Raw genomic sequence first — 24,943 nt, forward strand, 5'->3', positions numbered from 1 at the left:
GAACGTTCTCTAGATATTAGCAACTTAGAGTAAAGAGAAATGCTAAAGAGTGCCTTTTTAAATTTGAAAATGATATAAGTGTATTGTCATGACCGTGCAGTTTAGATAATAACATAAAGACTTGACCAAACGATTTTAACTGCCTTTACTAACACTTGCCTGTGGTAGAAAGGAAGAAAAAAAATATATCTCAGCAACCCTGCACACGTGGTTGTTAGCAGGTACATTGTTCCTGTTCACTGGTATAAATTGTGTCTCCTCTGCATGGAGCAGTGTACCGTGTATTTAAATGAATATGCAGTATAATTAAATTAATGGCCATTTAAACCTTTGTTACACATGACTAGCATGTAGTCTGAGGTTCCCTCATTTCATTTTAAGAATTGTGTTGCTTATTAATGACTTCAACATAAATTTTAGAAGGACATAGTCTTGTGAATCTGGTAGTGCTGTTTACAGTTCTCTTATTTTCTAAAAAGATAAGTCACAGTATTTCTAAAATGGAGAAGAGCAAGCAAGCAACATTCAGGCATCAGTGATCCCTGTGGCCACTAGATGGTGCACTACAACCAGATGTTGGGTCTCGTCTTAGAGGGTCTGAAAGTCAACGAGAACCCTCTGGTGGTGCGTGGGACATGACAGAACGATCATCAATGTCCTGCGAAATACTGCCATAATCATGAACACAGAAAAGACAACATAAAGATAAATTTAAAACCAGATTTTTAAAAGAGTAATTTTAACAAATAAAAATACTCAGTTTCTAATGACTGGGAGTATTTTATATTCCAACTTGCTAGCCTACTCTCTAAAAAATCTGTGAGGCTCGTTTAGCCAGTGTTGTCTGATACTCATTTTCATTCATATGAAAACTGTATGCCTACATTTTAAAAATTAGTACCTGTAAAGCAATCCCATTTCTTATCAATCTGGCTTTCTCAAAAGTAAGTCCTCCCTGAATTTTATACATCAAAGAAGTTAACTCATATGGATGCTTTAAAATTATTAACCAACTGTGATTTAAGTCTCTAAAATGTGTCCTTCCCTACCTTTTGCAAATGGAGGGAATGATGTATGATTTAGCTCTTCCCTGGAGGAATGATACCTTTGTAATTAATATCCGATAACGATGGTGCATTTGTGGAACACACACGTGTGCCCGCACGCGCACACACACGCATGTTCAGACACACACATCCATCCGAAATGCTTGCAGATTCCGTGCCTTTTCACTTTTTTACTTGCCTTATCGCTTGTCGCTGCTATTCCTACATTTCTTGCTGCTAATTTGACACCTTGTTTAACTGGGTGAGATTCTGGAATGGTTTGATGATATTCCTACAAAGAAATTCACGAGCTCTGTGACATCTGTGCATGTTCGTGGCCTTTCTTCGCTTGTACTTGCTCGATCAGGTGGTCGGGTGCTGCTCATACTTCCACATCTGTCTTCATTCATTAAATCACTCACTTGTATAAAGCTCTGTGTCAGGCCCGCTGTCTAGATCTGTTGTTAGATAAAATACAGGGCTTAGCGATGCCAAGATAATTAATCACTTAAGAGCAAACCGGCATTTTTCAGGTAAAAATCCTCTCCCAACAAGTTGTTGGTAAGTCTTGGCCAAACCGCTCATAAGTATGAGCATACTGATACTTGCTGAGAAATAGAAAACTGTAATAGAAATAGATCCACATTGAAGTCAGCAGACAAGAGTTTGAATCTGCCCTTGGTCCCTAGCTGGTTGGCAGACTTAGACAAGCTAATTCACTCTGTGAATCTCAGGTTTTCTGTTTCATTTTTATTTTTGAACATAAACACAGCACACTGTTGTGTAATTACCGCAGGGGGCATCGGTTTTATATTTCCAGTAAATACAGTGACTCACCCATCTCAGGGACTCAGTGTTGAATTGAAATTGTGTGTGTATGAATATTTGTACAGGTATATGTTGTTATTGTGACCAGTAGGTTCAAGGCAAAAAAGTGTGCACCCCTTAGTATATACGCATCACAAGCATCTATAATCATGTCATCTCTGTACTTCAGACCCTACTAATTTCACATTTTTAGAATTCAGAAAAAGTTAAGTGAAAGCTAACTGTTGTTTAATAAGTCCTCTTTGTCATCATTTTGGTAAAATGATGATATAAATAATCTTAAAAGGAATATATTTAAAATACTTAGTAAAACATAGTTTTCCATTTGAAAAAACTCATGTGTAGACAGATTTAACAAGACACATACTTATTGAGCATTTTCCACGTCTAAGGCATTACGGATTTTTTCTTGAAGAAGGCAGAAAGAAAGAGGCAAAGCCCCCATCTTCAGTGAACGGGTCCATAAGTGTGCTAGATAAGATTCATATGAATAGTCCTAACAAAGGCCAAGTGTGCAAAGCCCTATAATAAAGGTAGAAGCAAAAGGACAAAACAACACAGTGGGAGCTTTCTATTATGGCCAGGGAATTTGGGGACACCTTCCTACTCTGGGCACAAGGCTCTTCTCATCTGACTCCTGTTCATCTGTTAAACCTCCTTTGCTGACCCTATTCCAATTGCCCTCTTTCCTCAGCCATATAAATGCATGAATCTCCAAATGTGCTCAACTCTATGGAGCTCAATCGTACATTCCCCCCCCGCCCGCCGACCTGAAATGGCCTGCCTAGGGGCCTCCTTTCTTCCTACTTTTTTAGAAACTCTCTTGATTTTTCAGACTGTTTCTATGTTTCCTGTTCTGTTAGGCTGTCTGACTACCCTCCTTCCCCAGGCAGGTAGAACTCTCTATGACCCTAGAGCACTTGGGGATTTCTGTGTCCCAACACAAAGGGAGCTGTATGGGAAACATTGGGCCCTCCATCTGATTGGACATGAGGGTAAGGAAGAGGAAGACTTTGCAGATGTTGGTACATGTGGTTTAGGAGTAAGAAATGCTGTGAACAGACATGGAGACCACAGATGGGAGAGAGCTGACATTTCCTGAGGACCTGCCAGATCCCGGGCACGGTGCTCAGCTCTTCTAGCGCTTGACATATTTTAATCGCATCTGTAAATTTAGAGCACTTACCCATTTTCATGCAGTGAACAAGCAATGGAGCTGGGATTCAAACTCCAGTCTCTCTAGAACCTGTCCCGTTGTCCCTACACCCAGTCTCAGACAAGTTTGCTAAGAACCTGCCCACCTCCTCTCCACTCGAGCCACGTTCCTCTGCGTGGCTAGCCAGCAGTCTCTACCTGTTCAGTGACGGTCATTCAGGTACTTTTGAAGTAATAAGATAACAAGGGACTTTAAATGGTCTATTTTTAAAGCTTTTCATTAATGTGAACTGGTCTTTCTTCTGAGTCTATTAAAATTTTACTTTGTTAGGAAGCCAGTGAGACAACAAGGACCAGAAGCATTAATAATTAAATAGGCAGCTCTTGAGTGCTCGTTCAGTGTGAGGTTTTCTGCATAGTAATGGGTCCCCCGTGCAGATGAAGACAGCAAGGAGTTCTAAATGTGGTGGGGGAGACAGCCGTGGCTACAAATATCCACCATGTGCAGCATGATAGGAAAGCTATGAGTGAGCTTGATATACGTTGCCTTGAAAGCCCAGAAGGGCTGATGGGTCCTGCCTGCAGGTGGCGGACATCACCTACCCCCGCAAACAAGCATTGAAGTGCCTTTTCTAAAAAGGAACCTGAATCATCTGGATGAAAAACAAAGTGCTGTGAAAGTGTTGCCCTTGTTTTCATTTATGGGGATGTTACTTTAACCTAGAGAGTTACTGTGTAGAAACATGTTGAACCTGAGGTTTACAATTATCTGAATGCAGGTACCAATGCAGTACATATTTGATTTGATTTGGGTTTAAAAGTGTTAAGCTTATTTTGGCGTGCCTGGGTGGTTCAGTCAGTTAAGTGTCCGACTCTTGATTTTGGCTCAGGTCATGATCTCAGGGGTGTGATGAGCCCCGAGTTGGGCTCTGCACCGGGCATGGAACCTGCTTAAGATTTTCTCTCTCTCCCTCTGTCCCTCCCCCCACTACACGTGTGCACAGGTTCTCTCTCTCTCTCTCAAAAGAAAAAAAAAAAAAGTATTACCTTATTTACTTTGTTTTAAAAGTAAATTCATCTTTTTCATATCTTTAGAAAAGTAATGGCTTTTAAAACAGCCTTACTAATTATTACCTCCGTTAAATAAATAACTAAATGAGTTTTGCTTCTAATTCTTTTTATGTTAGCACACAAATCATTAATGACAGTGGAAAGTTCAAAACACCAGGTATCTTATGACCATGTTCTGTTTTCCTTCTTTTACTTTTGGGTTTATTTTATCCATATACCAATCAAAATGGTGTTGTAAGCAGGAGTGGGGTAATAATATCCCCAGCCCTTGTACTTTTTCAGTTCTATCAAAGAATGACTAGACTATGAGTTTTAGTCATCCTGTCCTGAATGGCAAAATTAGCTACTGCTAATATGAAATTTGTAGGCTTAGTGAAATTGTTAAAGATAATAAGGAGCTGTATTTTTGCAGAAAACATGTCCAACCCTAAAGAATATATAAAAAATAACGTTTATCGTGCTTAAGATTATTCAATAAAAATCTTCATAACTAAGAATAAAAAGAATTATAAAGTAAATATGTTGTTTTAAAGATGAAAATAATTAATGTTCATTTGAGCAGCAAAATAGAAGGCTCAATCACATGTCATGTTACTAATTTTAAAGGTTTAAAATGAGATATTTGTTTGCAGACCAGACCTTTAAGTGGCACTAGTTGTAAATAAAACCTCCAAAATTTATTTTCCTTTCCAAAAATACATACTCTAATTCATTAGAATAGAAAAGATGGTAGAATGGATAGAATGCTAGCAATAGACTGCCTCACAAAATAGATTACTCTTTTTTTTAAGATTTAATTTATGTTAGAGCACACACAAACAGGGGGAGGAGCAGAGGGAGAGAGAGAGAGAGAATCTCAAACAGTCTCTGCACTGAGCATGGAGCCCAGTGCAGGACTCGATTTCACAACCCTGAGATCATGACCCGCGCGGAAACCAAGAGTCGGACGCTTAACTGACTGAGCTACCCAGGAGCCCCTCTTTTTTTTTTTTTAAGTAAGCTCTACACCCAATGTGGGGCTTGAACCCCCAACCTCTGAGATCAAGAATCGCACGCTCCACTGTCTGAGCCAGCCAGGCACCCCTAGATTACTCTTAACTTGACTGTTACATGTTATATTTTAAAAGAATGTGAGGTATTTGAATTTAAGTAGTGTCATTCATTTAACCAACAAGCATTTATTAGCACCGAGCTGTGTAGGCCCTGGGGATACAGTGATGAAGAACGCTCCAAGCCATCCTCAGTACAGAACTGCTGACTGGGGCGGGCAGACAGGAAAACCAGCAATCACAGTAGGGTGTGATGAGAGTTTAATACAGGTATGTCCAGGGTACCAAGGAACGACATGATCAGATTGTCTTTGAGAAAATTTTCCTCCAATGTAGTGCAGATGGTATTGGAGGGGGTAACACATGAGACAGGGAAACAGAACCATTAGAAGTTGGTATCGGTGGAAGGTGGCAAGAAGCTAAAGAAAGGCCGCCTGCCACTGGGGCGATAAACTGGAGAGGACAGCTGGACAGATATTTGGAAGGCAGCACTGGCAGGTGTAATAGCCCAGGTTGGGGCAGGCAGAGAGTAACAGTGAGGAGTCCAAGAAATCTCCCCAACTAGAGAAGTTCATGGCTTGATACCTGAGGAGGTAGGATTGCCTTTTTTTTCCAGATAGCAAAACAGAAGGAGAAACCTGTCTTATTCGGGTGGTAAATGCTGAGTACAGTTTTGGTCATGATGAGATGGCTTTTGGACTGCCACTTCCGTGGTAGATCTCTCTCTAATGCTTAGGAGAGAGACGGAGGTGTCAGTTCTTAGGAATCTTTTCCTTACAAGTTGTGGTGGAAGCCATGGGAGCCAAGGAGAACACAGGCAGGTGAGGAGAAGTCAAAGTCAAAGTCTTGGTAAACATTTATGTGACAGGTAAAGGAAGAATGCTCTGCAAAAGAAACGAAAAGGAAAATATAACCAGAAACATAGGAAAATAAATATTGTCATGACATGGAAATAGAAATTCAGAAGAGCCAAAGAAAGTATTACCCTTAGACCTTGAACTTTTTGCTTTCAGTGAAGTATGTTTTTATTATAGGATATTTTAGTTCACTTATACTTGATTCCTACATGAGACGGGCTAGTCTCTCTGTTAACACATTGTCTGTCCTGTAAGTACTAATTCACGTTTTCAGCCTACTTCTCTAGCTCTAACCAGATAGCCTGGTTTATTAAAGCAGTGACTTGAAGTGTCAGGAGGCAATATAGAGGAGAGGTTCCAACTGAGAGCTCTCGTGTCTGACTCCCAGGGTTCATATCCCACCTCGACCGCATACCAACTGGGGTTGAAGTGAAGTGGGGTTGGTTACTGCAACTACTTCATTGGGAATTGGTAAAGTTCATATCCATAAAGCTCTTAGAATGAAGTGCAGTGCACAAAAGTGCTATATGCTTTGGCAAATATTGTTTTTATCAAAGATAGCCATTATGGAATTGCATGGGGAAGAAAGAACAAATCCACTTGGTCTCATTTACACATCATGAGGAAGACAGTTAATTCAGCCCAGACAATTCAGGGGAGCAGAGACTAACATATTGATTACATGTTTGATTGACTTGACAAGATCAAATGGATCCAACAAATAATATAATACTACATTGTTCTCTTTGGCCTATCCAGTAGTTTTATACTTAAAATGTTAGGAAAATCAAGATCAAGATTGACATCCAATTACCAGAAATCCCTTAATTCTTTTTTTTCTAATAGCAAACAGGATCTATTTTTTTAAACTATTTTTCTTAGAAAAAACAGAAAAATCTTAAATTTCATAACTATAAAATTAAATATTCTTTCATTGAGCACCTGTCATTTCTTAGGCACGGGCCATGTGAACTTCTTAGTTTCACAAGTGTAGGAATAGTGTGTCCATTTTACAGATGGGGAAACGGTGCTTCAGAAAGCTGAACACTTGAGCCTGAGATCTAATTGCAAGTGGATGACCGAGCCAGTGTTTGACCAGGCTTTCTGCCTGATCTCAAAGCCTGTGTGCTATTTTATGCCACCTTAACACCACCAAGAGAGAAGGCAACCCAGTCTACCCTGAGGACAAGTCAGGGGCTGTGTAATCTCAGCTCTAGGTTTCTGTTTCCTCGTCTTGAAAGTACCTAATTTCCTCCCAGATCTAAAATAGTGTGAACTTTTATGAACTAATGGAACAGAAACCAGAAGACAAGATAGGAATCTTGATTCTGGTCCACCCCCCCCCCATATGCAAATACCATTCCTCAAGTGAAACAGATTGTCACAGCAAATATGTTGAGCCTTGAGTGTAATGAAGCTCATTTGTCAGCGTCTGGGGCCCCATAACTTTATAAAAGTTAAACAGGGACACATTTCAGAAATGCACTTCTGAACCGAAAAAAATGCCTGTGCTTCCTGTTGCAAAAGGTGTTCCTTTTCAGTTGCTTGAGAAAATATTAGAGAGAAGCTGATGTGAGAACATGGCTGTTTTGTTTGACCCAGACTTTTTCAAACGGCACATTCCTCTTCTGCGTATTGCTCACACGTCATTTTAATATGAAAGGGCACCTGTCTTTTGTCTCAGTACACATTTACCTTTCAGCATTTCAGATGGTAAGATGGGAGGTACCTGAAAAAGTTATTTTTGTTTCGTGGGTTTTGGGAATCCATTCAATACCTGGTGTTTTCTTTAGACTTTATTATGCTTCTGCTGAGTAAATGTCATGGAAATGCATTTAGTGACTCTTAATCCTTTTCTTTAACCAAGATTGAAAGAGACAGGGGTTCTCATAATAAATCAGTTTGTTGACTGTTGCAAGGGAAAAAAACCCTGGCGTGAGTTTTCATTTTCTCAGGACACTTAATTAGACTTCTGTTTAAATAATGCCCGTGCACACACACACACACACACACACACACCCCACAGAGGCAATTATGCATAAAAAATTATATTTAACTTGAACCCCGAAAGTGCAGTTAAAAAGTGTTTCAGAACAAAACTTTACAAACCTCCTCGTTTGTCCTTTTCTCTCTCTCTCTTTTTCATCTTTATAGGACTGTTCCACTTAAAAAAAAAGAAGCTCTTGCTATTAGTTTTGGTTAACATTTTCCTTTTTCAGAGGCTCTCATAGTGTAGTCCAGGTTTTTTAAAGAACAGAGGAGGACAGATTGTGCCCAAAAATGGCCAGATTCTTTTTTTTTTTTTTTAAACACAAAGTGTGGAAATGGCTTGGATTTGTCATGGGACATGGAGAACTTCACACTTCAAAACCGAAGACCTACAAGTTAGCAAACTGCTCCCCAAGGTATGGCGTGGGATTAAGCTACCAATTAATTACCCAGGTTTTGTTCTTCGGTTTTTCTTAGACACTAGCAACTTAATGTCTCAATTTAGCCAAGAAACATCACCTACTAAGACTTATTGGTAAAGACATATACGATACCATTTTCTATCATTTCATTATTTCATGGGATTAGTAGAAGAAACAAAAATCAAAAATGATCCGATGGTGGAGACAAAACTTCCCGTTACTTTGAAAAACATTAACTACGCTTTCAGAGATTTTGCCACCAGGGATTCTAAGTGTACTTGTGAATTAGACAAAAGGAAGGAAAGGTGAGCATGCTATTTTTATTTTCAGATTATTTCTAGGGAAAACAGATTTGAATAACACATTTGCAGAAATCTAATTCAAATGCGTTGAAGGACAATTCACAATTCCTGAAGAAATGACTGGAAATCGTGTTTACTGTTACCGTCATTCAGCCCAATGCGGGCAGCTGTGGGCAGTAGAAGCACAGACTGGGAGATGCCTGACTCCTCTCATAGGAGGAGTCCAAGCCAACTCTTTGCATAGGAAAGTTGTCTTGGAAAATACACTTACCATTCTGTACCTACCACGCTGACTTCTTAACATTAAATTTAGTTTATTTTCTAGGAAGATTTTAAAGGAAAGAAGACAGGATAGAAGAAAGATTCTGTCTGCCTGTTATATCCTTTCAGGGCTCGTTTATGCATACTACAATACATCTTACAAATGTATTTATCATTTTAATAAGTTTTTACTCACATCAGAAAGTTTCTTTTATCCTAATTTGTTTCTAAGATTGTATCCTTTAAATTGCTCTAAAGCACAAGCATAAAATACAATGTATAGTTTCATACAATGCAGTGGCCACTAAAATTGTTCTTCTCTCCACTTCTAGAACTTGATTAGTCCAAAAGGAGCATTTATTGATTTTTTTTTTTTTTAAATAAGATGCTAGGCAGTGGGCAGGTATAATCAAACCCTCGGTCTCTCTTGAGCGAAGGGCAGAGGTTAGCTCCGTGTCTGGTCAGGGTAGCCATCTCCTCCCCCAACCCCTAATAGTTCAGCCTCTAATTTTGAAGAGAGATTTGAAGATAATCATTTTCTTTTTTCCTCTTTTTTTTAAGCGTGGGGAGAGAATACCCAAACTCCAGTTTTATTAATGAGGGAGTAGGGGCAAGGAATAGTATGCTTAAGTTTTCATGGATATTAAGAAGAAAGTATACCTTTTTATAAGACGTTTTCGAGGAAAATTCACTTATCACTCAGACAATTAAGTTTACTCTTTTCTGATATGCTTTCTCCCTCGTCGCTCTCTAATGGAAAAGGTTTGCATTCTTCATTATATGCCTTCATTTGTCGCCTAGCCCCTTAATAACTTACAAGCTTATTTATTATTTTCATTGGTTTTATTCAAGAGTAGGGACATGTCTGCTTCTGGTAGTTTTGAGACCTATTCCTTGTCTATCTTTTTTTTATCAAGATATAACCGACATAGAACATTTAATCAGTTTCAGGTGTACAACATGATTCAATATTTGTATAGGTTGTGAAATGATCCCTACAGTAAGTGTAGGTAACATCTGTCAACACAGATACAGATGATTTTTTTTTTAAAGATTTTATTTATTTGACAGAGAGGGAGACAGTGAGAGAGGGAACACAAGCAGGGGGAGTGCGAGAGGGAGAAGCAGGCTTCCCGCGGAGCAGGGAGCCCGATGGAGGGCTCAATCCCAGGACCCTGGGATCACGACCGGAGCCGAAGGCAGACACTTAACGACTGAGCCACCCAGGTACCCCAACAGATGATCTTTTGTGTGTGATGAGAACTTTTCATTAAGATCTACTCTCTTAGCAACTTTCAAATATATAGTACAGTGTTACTAACTATAGTCACCCTGCTGTTCCATTATATCCCCATGACTTCATTTTTCTGTGCCTTTCGACCCACTTCACTCATTTCACCCAGCCTCGTCTTTCCTGATTGCTTATTGCCCTGGATTCTACCTCACAGAATACTTCTCCAATTTTGCACTAAGTTTTCCTGCTCCACAGGACTCACAGAAATCCGTATCATCAGTTCCTCCTTCCCCTGTGCCCCACACCCGGAAATATCCATGTTAGAAACGATGCCATACAGCTAAGCTACTTTCTGATCCTCCCCTCCCTGTGCCTTCCTTCCCAGACTCAGTAGAATAGTAACTCGTCATGATTCACAGTGACCTTGTAACACGACTGTATTAAAAGGCCTTGGGGAGGAGCCTCCATCACTGTGTAGAATCGTTGTTCTTTTGGTTACCAGATAAGAGTAAACTTAATTGTCTGAGCGATAAGTGAATTTTCCTTGAAAATTTCTTATAAAAAGGTATACTTTCTTTTTACTATCCATAAAAACTTAAGCACAATATTGCTTGCCCCTATTGCCTCATTAATAAAAGTATATAGAGACAGTCCCAATCCTAAAGATATTTTTAAAACTCAGATCGGATTGAGTGAGCCTTTTCAGAGAGTCACTCACTCCAGAACTCTCAATTTAAAGAATTTGACATGAAATATCATGTGTGTTTATTACTGAGTGGGCTGTTAGGATTTTAGTTGGGGTCCTAAGTGGAGAATAAGTGGTTATTCTATAGCCAAAATATTCCCTCACCCACCCATCCCCAATTCAATAAGTTAACATCATCAGGAACCCTGCAGAAGGCTCAGGTGACCCCTTACAGCAGGGGTCAGTAAACTTTCTGTAAAGGGCCAGATAGTAAATTTGTAGACATTGCAGGCCAGACGTTCTCTGTTACAGTGCTCAATTCTGCATCACTGGATGACAGCCTTAAACAATATGGAGACTCATGTTCCAACAAAAATGTATTTATGGACGCTAAAATTTGAATTTCATGTAATTTTCACATGCCGTGCAATAGTCCTCTTGATTTTTTTCCAACCATGTACCAAGTGTAAAACCACTCTAAGCTTCTAAGGTTGCACAAAAAACAGGCCACAGACTGGATTTAGCCTGGAAGAGCCACTCTCTGCTATAGATTTTCAAGTGGAAAGGACATAAATGCCGTTATTAAACAGCCAAAATGGAAGGAAAAGTAAGACTATTATAATTGTGAGGCAGGAATTAGAGAACATTAAGTGCCTACTCTGGGTGTACAAGGAAATCCAGAGAGCACCCGAGACAATAAACTGTCCCCATGGTGGGCCATTCGAACTCTACCATCCTTCCTGAGAAGAGACTGGAGGCTCTCGTCCACTCCTTGTCTCTACTTACTTACTTTCCAGGCTCATCCCAGCTATGGGTCCCCTTCCTCTCTATCTAGAATGGCTAAGGGAGGCATACACATAGGACACTTCCACATCCATCCTTCAACTAAGAAAACCCGCTATTCTTTCCTTCCTAGGCCTTACACTCTTGGTAGCTGGTTCCAGAGTGACAGCAGAGAGGACTAGGAGATGCCTGTTGGTGACAAAGAGTCTACCAGCTGAGCTCAGTGCCCCAAAGACGGATGTGTTTTTGAAGACATGACTTATATCAAGCTCAGCTTGTTAGAACCCGTGCTCCTGATGTGAATTCACAAACACATAGGGAGGACATGTAAATAAAAGCTGTTAATAGTTGCATTGATATACTATGTAGGAGATAATCTTACAAAGATTGTTAAGGGTTTTGCTGATTTTTGTTTCTTTAAATTTCTGTTCAACTTGGGTCAGTAGACACCTACCTGCATATGAAGATTTTTATCTCTGTAGGACGTCTAGAATGAGTCAGAGGTTGAGGTTTTGGGTTAATCCACTCAGTAGGCTTCTACTTGAAAGGAGCCCTTTCAGAGTAACCTGGAGCTTTCTGTGGCCCACAGTTAGTGCATCAGTATTTCTCGATTTAACTGGTCTGTGCTATTCACTCCCTTCTGAAAGGGTCACTTGATCCTGAAAGGACCCATATAGATAGCATTTATTTCAGAGTTGACGAAAATTGTTGGGTCCAGTTCAAGCTAGTTCTCCCATGTAGGCATCACTTGTATACTCAGTTATAGAGCTTAGTGATTCCGTGTGTGTGTGTGTGTGTGTGTTTCACTGATTCGTATAAGCATTTGTTTGATACTTATTCTAGGCTCCAAGGATACTGAATAAAATCTTATGACATATTACGATAGATGATATAATAGAAGTAAGAAATGAATGATTTGGGAGTACCTGAGAAAGTAGAACCAACTTTGAGGATGTGACAAAGTGTACATGGGAAAAGAATTATACATTCCACTGCAGCATATTGAAAAGCACTGGATTTGGAGCCAAATACACCTTTTTTTCTGACACTGGGCAAGTTACTTTACTACACTGAACCTCAGTTTTCTCATCTGTAAAGTGGGGTTAACAATACTCACCCTGCAGCTCTATGCATAGGAATCTGCAAAAAGCTCCCGTTCCTGACTTAGGCCCTTTTCACCAAAACTGTGTGTGGCCAGGAAGCCTGTTGTTGACTCTTGGATAGGATGAACAGAAGGAGAGATCACTTTTTGTGGGGTTGCATGGGGACAGGGCATCCATTCTGAATGAGAGCCAGGAAAAAAAAAAACCGCACCTGGGTCAACCATTGTCTCTCTCCCCCCGGGAGTTCATTTGGACAATGGTTAGTGTATCTTTTCCCAGCAAAGCCTTTGCATATTTTACTGTCCTTGACTGAAGGACCCGGTCAAATTACATACTTCTTCAGACGGCTTTTCACCATGAGTTTCAACACTGAAACCAACTTGATGATTCCTCAGAGCTCACCCTAATTAAATCACTGAAAAGAGTATTTAAACTTTACACTCTTAAGCTATCTAGGATTCTTTTCCAACAGACAAGCAAAAAGTAGATGTTTATGAGGGACGTGTACTTCACAGCTAATTTCTGGGGAGTGGTGGAATGCTTTTACCTTTCGATGGGATTTTGTGCCTGTTCCCAATGACTGATAAATGAACATCGTGTCCTAAAATAGCCTTAAACCATCTAAGTGATGCACATTTGGGGAGGAGTCTTGAAACTAAACGTTAACTAATGACCTTTATAATTCTTTGTGAGTCTCAGCATTAGAGCCAAATCAACCTAGGCAGAGAGCTAAAATGCCTTTTTTAGTCGAGCGGTGGTGATTCTATCCAGTAGTGACCAGTCTGTGCCTTTGGATGTTTTGACCGAAAAGTCATGTCCCCGTCATTGAGGAGGCAGGTGTTGACTGACTTGCCAGATGAGATGTCACAACAGGAGAGACGAGATCGAACGCCCCCCTCCCTCCCCCCCGACCTGACTGACCCCCAGCCCGCCGGCAGGATGGTAAGGTTTCCCGACCAAAGATGACCACACGGAACACCCGCTGAGCGCAGCCAGTGTCCCCACACGTAGCGCTGGCTTGGTTATTATGGGAAAGTGACGGAGCACCAAAAGCGTGTGTCCCTTTTTCTTCCAGGAGAGAAACCCTACAAGTGCACCTGGGAAGGCTGCACATGGAAGTTCGCTCGCTCGGACGAACTGACAAGGCATTACCGCAAACACACGGGAGTGAAGCCATTCAAGTGCGCGGACTGTGACCGCAGCTTTTCCCGGTCAGATCATTTGGCACTTCACCGCCGAAGGCACATGCTGGTGTGAGGACTGCTACCTGTCCAGCTAAGCGGAAGAGCTGGCTCTCTTAGCGGCACCCCCTTCAGCAGGGCTGAACCCCCTCCACAGTGTTAACACGAAAGGGCATCACCATCCCACGATGTCTGAAACCAGAGCAGGAAAAAGAAGGAACCCTTCTCCTTCCGGTCTGAAGGTAACCCCCATCACGACTCCACGAGAAACCCGTCTTCGCGCTGGCCTGGGAGATCCGTGACCCAAACGCTGAAGAGACAGGCATTGTCTCCCGAGCCGTGTACTCTGCCATTTCAAGATGTTGGTAGCTTGGACCAGTTTTCTGAGCTGTCAGACATTTTGTTACTGATCCCTTAAAGGTCATCTACCACCAACCGATGGCTAGAGCAGGACCTTTCAAATTGGGATTCTTCTCCCGTCATCCCCGCCCCCCCTTTTTACTGAAATTTTAGTTACTGTCTCGGTAAGATAGAACACACATCCAGTCTGTTACCAGCGAGCAGCACGAACGTAGAGAAGGAGCAGCCTGTTGGAGAGTTCCATTCCCTGAAAAGAAAGGGGCACTCAGGCGGCCCTTGGCCACAGTGTGACGGCATTCTAGATAGCACCACCCGCCACTTGTCATTATGCCATGCCCTGAAGAGAAACCGACATTGAATCTTTCATTTGTTTGTCGTTGATTGTTTTCGTTTTGTTCTGATTCTGTTTTGTTCATCTGTTCGAGCAGAGGGGCAGCGACATTTCAGGTGGAGCGTAGTCCCGGTGTCTGCCCTGGCGTGGACTGGCACAGAGGTGTTCTGTAGTTGAATAGGAAGAGCCTGGCTAAAGAAACTGCTGCCCCACTTCAAATCGCAGTGTTCTGTCCCCTAGGCATCATCTCTTCCTGCCCCTAGTATATGATTACAAGGAATCAGGGGGGAAAAAAAAACTTTCTTAGACACACTGGCACCAAGGTAAGAGGTGGGGCTGCTCAGGCGAAGTCAGTGAACATGAAAAATCAGACAAAGCAGAGATGGAATAATGCGCCTCTTGAGGAGAAAAGCAATAACGAATAAAAGGACTTTCCTACAATAACTTCACTGAGGACTCACGTTACCAATTTTCATACTTACTAAAAGGGATTGTAAAAAACACCCCAGCATTTTAGAGGTCTTGGTTACATTGACAGCACTGAGGTAATCTTTCTGCTGTTTGTTGTCCTGCTTGGTTGAGTACCACAATTAAAGATTATGCTCCCCTTTTCTTGTTTGAAAACAGTTATTTGGTGACCAGAAAGGCCAAGGAGGCATAGCAGGGAATTAACCCCTGGGTTAGTGGGTCAGTTCTCCTTGGAACGGAGTCAGTGGAAAGGGAGTGCTCCCCGAGGAAAGCCTAACATGGTGCTAATTTCCTCACTTGGAGAGCCAAGGCTAAGTGACTCTCCATTAGGTTCTTCTATACAGATTTCATTTTCTAAACTGTATCAGACCCCAGGGGTTCTGCATTGGCATGGACAGGGATGTTGAACCCACTCATCCTGTGCTGAGGGTGAGGGGAGATCACAGTCCCGTCAACCCCCTAAAATTATGAGCCTTTCTTGCAACTAGCGAAGTATACAGTAAACAAAGCAATACATCACCAACAGGCATTCTTTCAGAAAAATTATCATATTTTTTCCCCACTAAAAGCTGGTTTTTTTTTTTCAGCTTTATGTGGCTAAGGGGCTTGGTGACGTTTTTTTGTTACTGTTGTTGTTGTTGTTGTTGTTGTTGTTAAGATTTTTTATAGCTTAGATATAAAGGGTTACCAGCATAGACCTTTGCAATATATTTTAATTACAAACACTTGATTTGGGGAATTGCACAAATTAACCTCACAATATTCCTAGCTCATTTTTAAATGTTTGAACATTCTGAAATAATTTCCGGCGGCAGGACTATCCTTTTTAGGATCATCTCCTCATTCAGAGAATCTTATTCTGACGAGGCAAGGAACGATAAAACATTGAAACAAGGACAGTTCATGTTGGATGGTATTAGAAGGAATTGTTTTAAACGTTCAAGCAACAACATAATGATGTTCAGGTCAAATTCTATCTTCAAAATTATGTGCTCTGCATTTTCTGCCAGGTCTGAAAAACTCATCAGGCAATTTCCCTCGAACAAGGGCTTTGATTCTATTGATAAATAACTTCTTTTGCTACACAGTCTACTCCCCACCAAGCACTGTTTTTTTTGTGTGGGTTTTGGTTTTTTTTTTGGTTTTTGGTTTTTGTTTGTTTTTTTTTTACCAACTGGAAAGTTTTCTATCTGTACTGTATACAATTCCTACTTCTCATTGCCTGTGACCATTTTGGGTAGAAAAGGGTTTCTTGCTGCATGCCAGCGTTGGTTCCTGGTCAGTTGTAAAGAACACGGGGAGTGGCCAACACGGCCGTGCCGCCCTCCCTGCTGGTCCTGGAACCCGGTTGGCAGTTAGTAGGTGAATCACCCAGCTGCAGTGTAGACTTGATTTCATTCTGCCTGCCTTCAGAAGATGGGCCAATCTCTTCTCTGCGCAGAGATGTCTTGAGAGTGTTACAGGTAGAAATGGTTTTTAGAATTCATAGAACTGACAGGCAGTGGGAGCTTCCTGAGTGACAGCTTGATTTAAATTTAGCACAGAACTAAATAGGCTGCTCCTCTCTGATCACATAGGAAAGGTTCAGGGAAGTGAGCTTTTTCTCCTCACCCTTGGAAAGTGGAAACCAGACTGAGATGGTAAGTTAGCCGCTAAAACCTGTCAGTGTTACGCCATCCCCCCCGCCCCCCGCCCGACATGCTCCATACTTCTAAAGAAGGATCCAAGCACAAACAGTGAGTGAGTGAGTTGCTGATCTCACCCCAGGACTGAAACGTACCCAGGGCTCGTCCTGGAACATAGCAAATTCTCCCTGGTGAGTTTTCTACTCCTGTTTCCCCACGGAAAGGAAAGCGGTTGGGGAGAGAAGGAATTGGGTTTTTAGGGAGGAATATCTTCAGGCATGGAGAAGCCTCCTCCATTTCATCTGCGTCCATTCTAGCCTCTTTTGAAAAGCACAGTAGTAGATGATGAACACCAGAAAAGGCGCAGAATCCACAGGACTTGTCCGTCCCCTGATTAGAAGCATTCTTTGCTTTTAACTTTGGAGCTGTTCAACTCGCAGTTGGACGTGTGTGCGTGTCTGAGAACTTCTCCGCAGACAGCGTAATGGCTTGAGAAGCGACGGTAGGCCTGGCGATCTCGTGCATTGTAGAGAAGGAGTTCAAGGGAGTTAGCGTTCTTTGAAAAGTTATGAGTTACTCTGAGGTTCTAATAGATTCCCTTCTGACCTTAAGTTGTTCGGAAGCAGATTCAGTCTTCCCCATCCACCTCCAGCCCCATCCTGTCAGTTATGTGTGGACTCTGAGAAGCCTGCTTGATAACTTGTCTTAAGTTCTATTAAGACGTTTAGACTGAACTTCCTAATGGCTTTCCCATAAAGAATATACTACTGCCTGGCATCACTTCGACAAAACACTATAGGACATTTATTTTCAAAAGCAGTGGAATAACAGTAACACAAACCACATTTTTTAAAAGAGCACTTTTTATTCACTTGAAAGTTTAAATGGAAAATAGGAGGAGGATTGTGGGGGGAAAGAACTTACGAGATGCTACAGCGTTTACAAATGCCAGTTCTAGGTGATTAGAAAGGCCATTCTCCCTGTGGTTGAAATTTGGAATATCTTATACCAAGATTGTGTTCCTTTTTATACAACTTTTTTTAACTTCAAATTTTGCCATTTGTGTTTTAAACATAAATATAATTCTGCACTTTGAAATCAGTTCATTAGAGTGATAACATGTATATGGATAAAGATGCAGTATTCCTTATTCTGTACTTTATTTATTATACTTACCAAAGCTGCAATTGAATAAATCCAGTGAGGTGAGGCCTTCAGATACGCTAATACGCTTTTGTTATGTTGTTATGACTGCTTAGAAATGTAGCCATGATGTGGTTATAAAGGTGTCTTCACACTTACAGCGAGGACTGACAGAATTTAAGCAGTGTTAAGAATACCAGCACCCACCATACGCTGAGTTTTCACGTGAGGGACTGAACGTGAGAGAACTCTCATGGATCATAATAGGCCCGGGAAGCCTTAATACTCATAATCCATAGTCCAGTCTCAGATTTTGCTCTGTACTCACGCCTGTAAATTGAGGAGGTAAATGTATTCTGTAACTTCATTAACCAAATCTCTTCCTTCAGTTTTTCCGAGGTAGTGCATCTCATTAAAAATAACCTTTCAATTTGATTTGGTTTTGTCTAGAGAAGGGGTTTGGTAAGTCATGTCTTCCATATGCGTTTCTCCTTACCCCACACTGCCTTCCACTCACCCCAGCACATACACACCTGCATACACAGCAGTCAGTGGGCTAGCAAATATCAACAAAGGACTTTTTTAAAAGAATGAATTTGTAATAATCCATGCTGTCTAGAAATGTAAGTTATTTACCTTATTAGGGAATCAGCTTATGATGCTATATATGACTTTGCCTGCATTTTATAGTTAAGAAGTGTACATAAAACTTTTAAAAATGCTCTATTTTCACAGTTTCATTATAGAGTAATGTCTGTTTAGCAAACCATGTCCATTGGTACTTTATGCTGAATACTGTGCAGTTGCAATAGAAATTCAGATTTTCATAAGAAAATGAAATAGGAGGATACTGCATCTTTAAAAAAAATAGAGTGAAAATATTTTGCTGTATTCGTAAACATATGTGATAGTGGAAAAGTATTTTCAAACTCGCAAATTTTACAGAGGTTGTAAATAGTTTGATGAAGTATGTTGGGGGAAAAAAAGCTTTTAGTTTTCATCACAATAAAAAAAGAAAGAAACTTGTTCAGATATGCCTTGTATATCTTACAATTAGCAATATTGCCATGGGAACTCTGTTCTCCTCTGGCAGAGCACATTCCTTGTGCTCTGACAGAATGGAGTGGCCACTCGTCTCCATTTAGCCAGGATGGTTTAAAACACAATGAAGTCATTTTAAGTTGCAAACAACTGATTCCAAATTCAAAATGTCTGTGCCTGGGAAGGGGGAAATAGCTGCATAGGATTTTACTTGTGCTAAAGAGAAGCATCTAGCAATTGTTCTCTTTTCTCAATTATCTTCCTCCTCGATGAACTAGTTCTTGACGAGAACAAAAAACAAAACAACGGTAAGGTGTTTATTCTTGTTTAATTCCAGAGGGAATGAAGAGTTTTAAGAGTAGCTGCATGCTGACAAGATTAAGTGCTATGGTTATGGCCACATGTTAAATGAATTTATGCTGGCAATAGGAATAAGCTAATGCCCATTTTCAGAAATGAATTAAAAGCTGGAAGTGCCTGTCAATAGACATTATGACCAATGAGATATTCCTATACTTTTACACAGCAATAATTCTTCATTACTGGGTTTTTCCTCCACGTTTGGGAAACACACACACATACACAGAATAAATATATGCACATAGTAAACTGAGTATGTTCACATAGCCACAAAAAATCTTTTGTGATTTTTAAAATATACCTAATCTTGTTTATGTTAGTATTTCTTAATTTAACCTTACTTACAGAATGTAAGAATGCAAATCTGAACATTAAGATTCTCTTCAACATATATACTCTGGCATATGGCAATTATAATTTTAAGATAAAAACTTCACGGATTTGTCCCAAACTTGCAAAGCACTCTGTGTGGCTCAAAAAGTTTTACTCAGTTAACAAAAGCCCAGCTTATTTACAGCAAAACACTAGAGAGATTTGTTTGTTCTACTTTGTTTTGTCCACTAATACCAAACGCACAAATTCATCTTTACATTTCTTCATTTCCTTTTTCCCTAATATTTTCTGTTATCATACAAGAACCATTTTGGAATGAATAGCCACACTATCATTTCTCCCCTAAAAAGCCTACTGAAGACTGCTGACACTTAGTAAGCCTAGCTTGCTTACTAAGGTTTGCAGTTAGTCCTAGAAATTACCAGATTTACATTCAGAACTTCCCTACTTTTTCCCATAATTATTTTACGGCTAGAAGTGGAGTCATGAATAGAAATATACAATGAGATTATATGAATAGACAAGAGCCCTAGAAATTGTCCAGCCTTACCATCTCAGAGCACAAATCCACCCAAACAAGCTATTGAGGGCTATCAGTCAAATTATATTCTTTCAGAGCCAAACATTTGGTTAGAGCAATTTTAAAAAGTATAACTGTGATTAAACACTCAGGCTTTAGACAGTGAAGACTACCACAGTGGACAGTGATCTACATATTTCTCTAGAACCAGACCACAGGCCTAGAAAACCATCTACTGTTTCCTCTAAGTTTCAGAAAGAATGAAAAGGAGAAGGAAATGTGCCAGGATAGGGTGTAAAAGAGCCAATGAAGTGTCAAAGGAAAGCGGCCGGGTTCTTTAATCTCACCACAGTCAAGTCTTCTGACTGGGCTGTTTTCTGCAAGGTGTCTAGAAGTGCTAAATGGGAAGGTCCAAATTTCAGCAAACCATGAAAACAACAGCTATCCTTTCTTAAATCCTTACTCTATACCAAGCATTCTACTAGGCCACTTTGGGACCCATTGCCTCTCACCCGTAAACAGGTCTACATTTTATGGTTGGGAACCTGAGGCACAGAGAGAGTTGGCTGAGTTGTTGGCAAACGCGGAAACAGTGAAGAGCAGAGTGGGAAGGTGAAGAAGCTACATATCTCTGGCTCTGAAGCCTGTATTCTTCCCCCCTGCACCACACTGCATGTGCCTTCCCAGCTGCCAAGTTGCCATATTTCTAACTGAAGTGGCTTTATGGCTGGGTGGTCCTATTTTCCAAGTACAAGACAGCACATGATAGGACAGCAGTAGCTAAGGTTTGAAATCAGTCTTTTCCTGGAAAGTCATGCATGAAGGATCATTGTAAACAAACAGCAAGGACCAGTCTCCCTGAACTTGTCACTTTCCTCCTAAATGTTTGGCCTGGAGATCCCAAATCATGAACACTCTCCCCTGCTGGGTAGCATTTTAGCCAGAGTGGCTTTTCGCCATTCTATGGATTCCTTTGTAGGCATAGTAAAAACCTTCCCACCTGTAGACCTTCTAGAATCTGCTCAGATTGCATCGGAAGTTTTCACCTCCCTCGATGGAGTCGTTACTAACAGACTTGTTTGTCTGGCGGCTGATCTTGGGGTGGCAATCACAAACATTGAGATGCTGAGCAAGGAGAGAGAACGGAGAATGCCTTTTCTGATTTCTCACCTGACATAGTACTGCCTTGGAATGTTTTAAATAGTCTTATGGATAATTTGTTTATAGTATTGTTGTTAGTTTAATTGAATTTTGTGTAAGAAGCTGTCCAACATCAGAGGAGTCAGCCCCATCCCTTTTCTGTGTAGAACAAGGTCCCTGACAGCATTGATCCATGGAAATACTAATGGACTTAGAAAACATTAAGAGAATGTCATTGCTCATGGTGTTTCTTTTTTCTGAAAATGAATCTCCTGAATTACGATCTTTCTCCCTGTTCCTTGGCTAAGGGAAGAGAGAAAACCTGTATAAACAAATTCCCTTCCGTGCTGAAAGCAAGTGTTCCGTGTGCATGAGCCACTGTGGGAAGGGCTCTCTTCCCCGTTCGCTGGGTTTCACAAGCAACAGCTTCTCAACAACCAAACCACAACTTGAAGTGAGTTGAAAAGAGATGAATAGTGGCAATAGTCACATCAGGACTTTTTTTTTCTTTCTGGGTTTCATCTCTAGAAATTGTAAATGTTTCAGACAACAGAGTCTGCCCTTTGTGCAAAGCAAGAACCAGTGATTCTGTGTGAATACTATCTTGCTTTTTCCAAAGCAGGCCTACCAAGACTTGCACAGAGATTCATTTTTGGTGAGAAATGAGGGTGAAGAGGAGGGTAGGATTGGGGCCAAATTCTAGTCAAAGTGCTCAAGTAATCAAAAAGTAAGACATTTTAGGGACACACCAACATCTTCCCTTTGCCAATTTCATGCTCCAAAGATACAGCATAACACAGTATAAAAAAATGCTTTTGCCCTACTCGTGTTTCTAATGTTCCCATTGCAGGATTTTGCAATTACAGCCAGACTGCAGTATACATTTTGTTCCTCGAACTTCATTACGTTGGATGGGTGTTGAACTGGGGCACTGGTGCCTGTACTCAAGGCTCTTTCCTATCAACTTGTCTGTCCTCAATTTGTTGTGTTTAAGAATCCATTAAAAAAAAAAAATCACCACCCCCCCCCACCCCCACGGGATGGTGGCTGTATTGTTTCGTCCATGTCTATGTGGGACACATTGCATCACATGGCAAACCAACTCTCTGTGGATACAAGATAACTACTTACAAAACCAGCTTGAAAACATCGTCTTATGTATTATGTCATCCTGCATCATAATGCAATTATGTGTATCATAACATGCTCATTTAAAAAAAAAAAGAGAAACCAGCAAATTCGTGTTCGTCCATTGAAGAATGTACTCAGAACTTTCTGTGTTGTGAAACGATGAGAACAGACCACCTTTAAGATACCCACCTGCCACTTAAAATGACTTAGTTATAATTAGTAGTAGTCTAGACGCTGCTCTTGGCGTGTGGGGGTCAGTTCAAACGTCACGTTCTTCGGAATAAATCTCTCACTCGTATTTGAAAAATATATATATACGGGAATAAAGAAAAATACCATCTTTGGCCAAATCAAGCAGGCATCTTTTTTCCTTTTCCTTGACACTTCGCTCATTATACATGATGACTGGATCACAAATCCATCTGTGGAAAAATACAAAAACGTCCTTTAGTTTACAAAACAGTTATCCGAGGCTCAAAAGCCTCTGAACAGCAAATTGAATAGATGTGCTGCGTCTGATTCACTTAACAGATGTAATTTCACAAAAGACTCTGGGGTCTCTGACCCCAGAGAGTTAGAATGCCCACAGGAGGTCCTATGCATTAAAGGACAACCACCACCCCTCCCCACCCCCACCCCCACCCCCCCGCCCAATGATGCTGGCAAGCAAAGGTGTTCATGTCTTAGATCTTCATTTGGTTTTCTGTTCAGAGTTTTAATTGCAAATGAATTTATTTCTCCAGCTTATCTAAAGATCTAATTTCCCAATAGTTTCCTCTGCATTTATATACTCTGTAGCGTTTAGGCAACCCCTGTTATAAGTTTATTAATATTATGTAAGTGTTGTTCTTGTATTTATGTATAGTGTATGTATTGTAAATATACTCAGAGCTTTTTTCCTTTTACTGTAAAATGGTGATTTTTTTTTTTTTTTGCCCTATGATAATGTAAAGGGAGACCCTCCTAATGAGATTCTCTCAGAGGATGATTATTCCAGTCTATTCTCAGAGATTTAAATGAACAAGTGTTATCGTTTTTAATGGTGTCTCAGACATATTCTGTTGGTGCATTGCTTTTCTGTATTCAACTTTCCTATGAATTGAGCTGTGAACCGAAATAGAGTTTAAACCTTTAACTGTATGCATTTGTATAATTATCTGAATGAAGGCATGAAGGTTAAATAAAGCATTTTGTATGGAACAAAACTCCCTAATTATTACTGAGGCTGACTCAGACACTTTGGAAATCATAGTTATTAACCATTCTAATTAAACCTTTGTTATGAAAAGTTTTACCACTTGTGTAGAGTGACTTGAAACACAGAACGAGATCTACTGTATACTCAAAAATGAACAGGGCTTTTATTTCGTAACAACTAGCACCTAAAGAAGGATTCCTAACTTAACGTTTTACTGAATATAAAACTAAAAAGTGGTCCAGAAATATGAAGTGGTATGAAAAATTGTATCTTTCAGAGCCGAGAATGCAATCTCTCTCATTGAATAAGTTATTTTTTTCCGATTTTGTGTATCACCTAAGTATAGAATGATCCATCTAGCACATGCCAAAGCTAGTTTATTTCTGTATATTTTTAAGAAAACTGGATTATGAGGCTTTGAAAATAAGACCATTAATGAGTAGAACATCTTTTGAATAATTGCTAAAATAAGCACTTGAAGAATCTGTTTAAGTATCCTCCTGCATTGTGTCCTTCAATTGAAGATCTTCTAGAAAAATCCATTTTACAATTGGAATGGTAATAAATACTACTAACAATTATATAGAAAGGTGATAGATGATAGATAATTAAAATAATAATAAAATAAAGTAATAAAACTTCATAGATGCCAGGCAGTATTCTAAGCATTATATCTGTTTCTTTTAATTCATTATGAAAAATTCTGAGTTAGGTACCATTATTATCCTAATTTTTACAGAGAAAAAGTGAGGCACTGAGTTTAGGCAATTTCCCCAGTCAGTCTGGTTCTAGGATTGGTGTCCTTAGCCACTAAAGGGCTATGGGTTAAGGGGCTGGAGACAGGATGGAAGGTGGGGAGCAAGGGCTGAGGTGGGAGAGAGTTAAGAGCATTGAATATCATAGAAACATTCAACAAATACTTTTGATTACATATGTACATGCAAATATAAAAAACAACAAAGTACTACCCTTCATCTCAGACTCCGCAAACCATCGTGTAGTTTAATAACTCATAAAAATCAGAGAGTGAAATCATTTTGGGCTCACTTTATTACTGACAGAAATCCATTTCCAAATGAACATGGAGTTCTGCAAAATCGCTCTGTTCCACTCAAACTGTGGAGAGAGCCACAGGGGCATATGTCCCACCCCATCCCCATCCAAACACGCTTCTGCATCAGACGGGAGACTCCGTGCACTGTTGCTCTGCCTTTGCCAGACCTGGCTCTTTTGAGCACTCTGAAGGGGTCCTTTCCCAGGGGAGTGATTTTTTTCTCCCAGTCAGAGCCTTCTTGGTAGTTCCATGGTGATCACAACCCCAACTTTG

The 24,943-nt window shown here is 40.4% G+C and overlaps 1 protein-coding gene across 6 annotated transcripts in view; it reads left to right on the forward strand.

Moving 5' to 3' along the window:
• KLF12 (KLF transcription factor 12) overlaps positions 1-24,943 on the forward strand; it is a 522,975-nt gene that overhangs the window by 407,745 nt on the left and 90,287 nt on the right. For 3 of the 6 annotated variants that reach the window (XM_064586000.1, XM_045869566.3, XM_045869567.3), the window contains one exon: positions 13,861-23,706. The exons of the other annotated variants lie outside the window; for them this stretch is intronic. In XM_064586000.1, the coding sequence (XP_064442070.1) occupies positions 13,861-14,042 (182 nt within the window). In that variant the 3' untranslated portion in view covers positions 14,043-23,706. Of the gene's footprint in view, positions 1-13,860; positions 23,707-24,943 lie in introns of those variants that run through there. 6 annotated transcript variants of the gene reach the window in all.

This window comes from Mirounga angustirostris, unplaced genomic scaffold, assembly GCF_029215605.1.
Source record: "Mirounga angustirostris isolate CCGP_5_RB_7025 unplaced genomic scaffold, mMirAng1.0.hap1 SCAF_3, whole genome shotgun sequence".
In the NCBI taxonomy this organism is placed as follows: domain Eukaryota; kingdom Metazoa; phylum Chordata; class Mammalia; order Carnivora; family Phocidae; genus Mirounga; species Mirounga angustirostris.